The following is a 3,852-nucleotide window of genomic DNA, read 5'->3' as shown; positions in this document are numbered from 1 at the left end:
AAATAATATATAAAATATTTACAGAATCGACCTGAGGATCCCTGAGCCCACTCTATCCCCCACGTGTGAGGGGTAGAGCAGAGCTCGAGAGATCCCAGCGCATCCCTCTCGCCGCATCACTGGTAATGAGCCAGTGGAGGCTGAAGTTTAGCAATTTAGTAATTTTAAATCAATTTCTGCCACCAAATCAATTATTTGTATAAATAGCTCTTTTATTTTTCACAGTGGATATAAATGTTTTCATAATATTGGATTTATTCAAATTTAGTTACATATAAAAAGATAATGGGCGTTTTAAGATATAACAATCCTGAGGAAACAATGTACCAAAAACTATATTTTTTACCAATTTGACTTAGAATATTAATGCTTGGTCACAGATATAATGATTCAAAAATTAGTTGTATGTATATACATATATGAAAAAAAAAAATCCTTAGATAATAATTTTCATTTTTCTACATTTCTAGAAACAACTATGGCTATTTGGCAGCAATTATTTGAGCGAATGGCATTATTAGGCCGTAACACTATTCTTGACAAAGTCTTGGCTGGTGCTAGTTACGGTGCTAGGGCCTACATCTACCAGGGATCTGCAGTCGCTGACATGGAGCTGAACAGTCCACAATGTCTTCTGCTGGCATTACTCTACTCCTTAGTGACAGAAGAGGCCAAGTCTTGCTGCCAGCTGGCCGATGTGTGTCACCAGGTACGACAGCTGCAGTCTGATTATCTGAGAGCCTGGCTGACAGGTGATTTTGTGTTCCCACGCCAGGATGTGGAGAAGGCCATGGCTTTGCTAGTTAAGCTCTTAAAGTCAGGTGTATTAAAGTTGCCTTCTCATGTGACCAGGATAATGTCCTCTCTTGTATCTAAGTATAAGGTGCCTTGGACTGCTGTATTACAACCGTCGATGGTAAGATATGATTTTTTAATATAGGAATAATGGTTGGAGGCGTGGTCATAATATAACACAAATAAGTTGAAAGAACTTATTTAATATGGCCGTTTTGAGCAGAATTTCTATCATTCATCAGTGCTGTTAGTAGGAAATCGGAAAACTAAGTCTTGACTTATGAAGTTGATGACTAAGCCTGATGAAGGCTAGAAATTCATGCCAAAACGTTGGCAGTATTAAACAAGTTCTTTCAACTTATTGGTGTTATATTCTGATCCCTCCCCTAACCATTTTCTCATCAAGGTTAACTATTTTTGTTTTCTTGTGACCGGACCCCTGACCATCTTCATAATTTAATATTAGTTAATTGAAGTGAAGTATTAACACCCAACATTAATTTAATTCTTGAATCAATTTAACTATTAAAAATCACTTTTCATTAGGATAAATACAGTAGAATCACATTAACATATACTGTCAACGGTCTCTAGATAAATTTTTTTTTTTTATTGTTTGATGGTCTATTTGAGTTAGTAAACCATTTGGTTTTAAAAACTGAAATTCTAATTTTATTGTTATATCATTGTCTCTGAGGGTTTTTGAAATATCTAGGTTTAATCATCAGCTTTTGAGGTGTGATGTGAAATATCAAATATAATAAATAAATGATAAAATTAGCAGAAAATTATAATATATGTTACAATGTGTGTTTTTAATGTTTCAACATGGCTTGAAAATGGGATATTGTTTGTTTTTGTTTGGTTTAATGTATCATTGATCATTAACACCATTCATACCTTATTTAATTTTGCATACTTTTGTTTAATTTTATTATTATTTATTAATTTATAATCTTAATATTTTCTTGAGACTGGTAATTTTTAAAAAATATATAATTCAAATTTTATCAATTATAGCCTCAAAACCATTTATTTCTCTTATAAGTTCGACGTTTCGGCCAATCCGGCCATCTTCAGGGACAATCTACTTAATACAACTTTGAAACTATATAATTAAAAAAACTAACTCCATGCAGGCTATTATGGCCAGGTCAAAAACAAATTGAGTTTTTTTTAATTATATAGTTTCAAAGTTGTATTAAGTAGATTGTCCCTGAAGATGACCAGATTGTACGAAACGTTAGACTTATAAGAGAAATAAATGGTTTTGAGACTATAATGGATAAAATTTGAATTATTTATTTAAAAAAAATTATTTATTAATTTTTTTTTGTCTGTTCAATGTCATATTTGTGTCAGGAAACCAATTGATTTTAAAAACTGTAATTCTGATTTTATTGTTTTATCTTTGTTTCTGAGGGTTTTTGAAATATCCATGTTTAATCCTAAGCTATTGAGGTGTGATCCTTAGCTATTTGAGTTTTAGAATACAAAAAAAGTTTTGACAAACTAAAAAAAAAGCAAAAATTCACTCTGCTCTGTCTTCCTTAAAGCATTTCGAGTTATGCTCGTATTTTGTGCTAATTTTATCTAGAGCCAGTGCAAGTCCACTTGTCTAGTAGTATGAAGTAATCTGACTTGTTTAATTATTATCAGATAACCTATTAGTGAGAATGCAAACAAATAAATAGTATTTAATTATAGGTAGTATTTGGAATAATAATGGTTCACTTATTACATGATAAGTGATGATGATATGGTCTGTTTCAGGAAGGACACAAAGATTTAGCGAATCGTCTGGAAGAAGCAGTTATAAGGAATAGTCATGCAGATATTATAGCCATAGCCAATGAGGGTGGTGATGTCAATGGGTCGACTCAGTCCGGAGAAAACCTAATCCATTTGGCTGCAAGGCATGACAACTTTTCCTCCATTGTTGCCCTTGGTTTCCTGAAGGCAAATCTGGAACGCTTGAATTCCCAAAATGCAACTCCGTTAGAAGAGGCTGTAAAAAATAATTGTGTATCTTCAGTTAAGGCTCTGTTGTTAGCCGGTGCTAAAATTGACAAGTTACTTTTTAGAGGAGACACGTACCTCCATATTGCTGCAGCTGGAGGCCAGAATGGAGCACTGGAGGTTCTGCTGGAGGGAGGATTGTACGTGAACCAGAAGAATCACTTCGATGAATCTCCACTATTTCAAGCAGTCAGGGCAGGTAATGTCCGTGGAATGCAGATGTTACTGAAGAAAGGAGCGGATCCTGAAATATTTCTAGATGGTAAGAGCCTTCTTGAGATTGTCGTGGAATCTCAGAATGTAGAAGTGTTAAAAACATTAATGATGAACGGTGGAACAAATCTCAGGTCCAAGGTGGGTGATACAGTATTTCATTTAGTGGCTCGCTACGGAAATATAGAAATGTTACAAGAAATAAAAACAATGAGCCTCCCAAAAAATTTAAAAAATAATGAAAGTCTCACACCTTTACACATAGCTTCTGATCCGTCTGTTTTGGAAACTTTTATTGGAATGGGTTTAAATGTGAATGATCAAACAAAAAATGGTAGAACTCCACTGCATTTAGCATCAAGAGAAGGTTCTCTTGAGCTTGTGAGAACTTTGTGCCAGAAAGGAGCTGCTGTTAACATGCAAGAAGCCAGGGGAACAACTGCATTGATGGTGGCATCTAGAGGTTGCAAGGAGGATGTCGTGAAGTTTCTGCTGCATAACGGTGCAAATCTAAAGATCATGAATGAAAAAGGTCAGACAGCACTTCACTATGCTGCTGAAGGAGGCTGCGTAAGGATAGTGGCCGCTCTATTGGAGGCTGGAGCCAAAGTGGATCATCAGGATAATGAAGAGGAGACTCCAGCATTCGTTGCAGCCGGAAACAATAAAACAGATGTTCTAAAGCTGCTTGTGGAAAATGGGGCTGACTTAAATTTGAGATTCAGCGATGGGGATGGAATATTACATTTACATGCCTATAATGGAGAACTAGAAGTGGTGACTACACTGCTTGCTGCTGGGGCAGAGGTGGATATAAAGAATAAG

At 35.3% G+C, this 3,852-nt stretch overlaps 1 protein-coding gene across 1 annotated transcript in view; it reads left to right on the top strand.

Annotated features, from left to right (window-relative positions):
• LOC106690920 (ankyrin-3) overlaps window positions 1-3,834 on the top strand; it is a gene marked incomplete at its 3' end in the record, with an annotated part of 5,358 nt that extends 1,524 nt beyond the window's left edge. Inside the window, exons 2-3 of the mRNA XM_067053707.1 lie at window positions 471-916; window positions 2,569-3,834. Of these exons, the coding sequence (XP_066909808.1) occupies window positions 471-916; window positions 2,569-3,834 (1,712 nt within the window). The remainder of the gene's footprint in view (window positions 1-470; window positions 917-2,568) is intronic.
• Between the last annotated feature and the right edge of the window lie 18 nt (window positions 3,835-3,852).

This window comes from Halyomorpha halys, unplaced genomic scaffold (assembly GCF_000696795.3).
Source record: "Halyomorpha halys isolate HHAL.00 unplaced genomic scaffold, Hhal_1.1 Scaffold1971.1, whole genome shotgun sequence".
NCBI lineage: Eukaryota > Metazoa > Arthropoda > Insecta > Hemiptera > Pentatomidae > Halyomorpha > Halyomorpha halys.
Note: the sequence above shows the minus strand (reverse complement) of the source record. Positions and strands in the feature narration are given on the sequence as shown.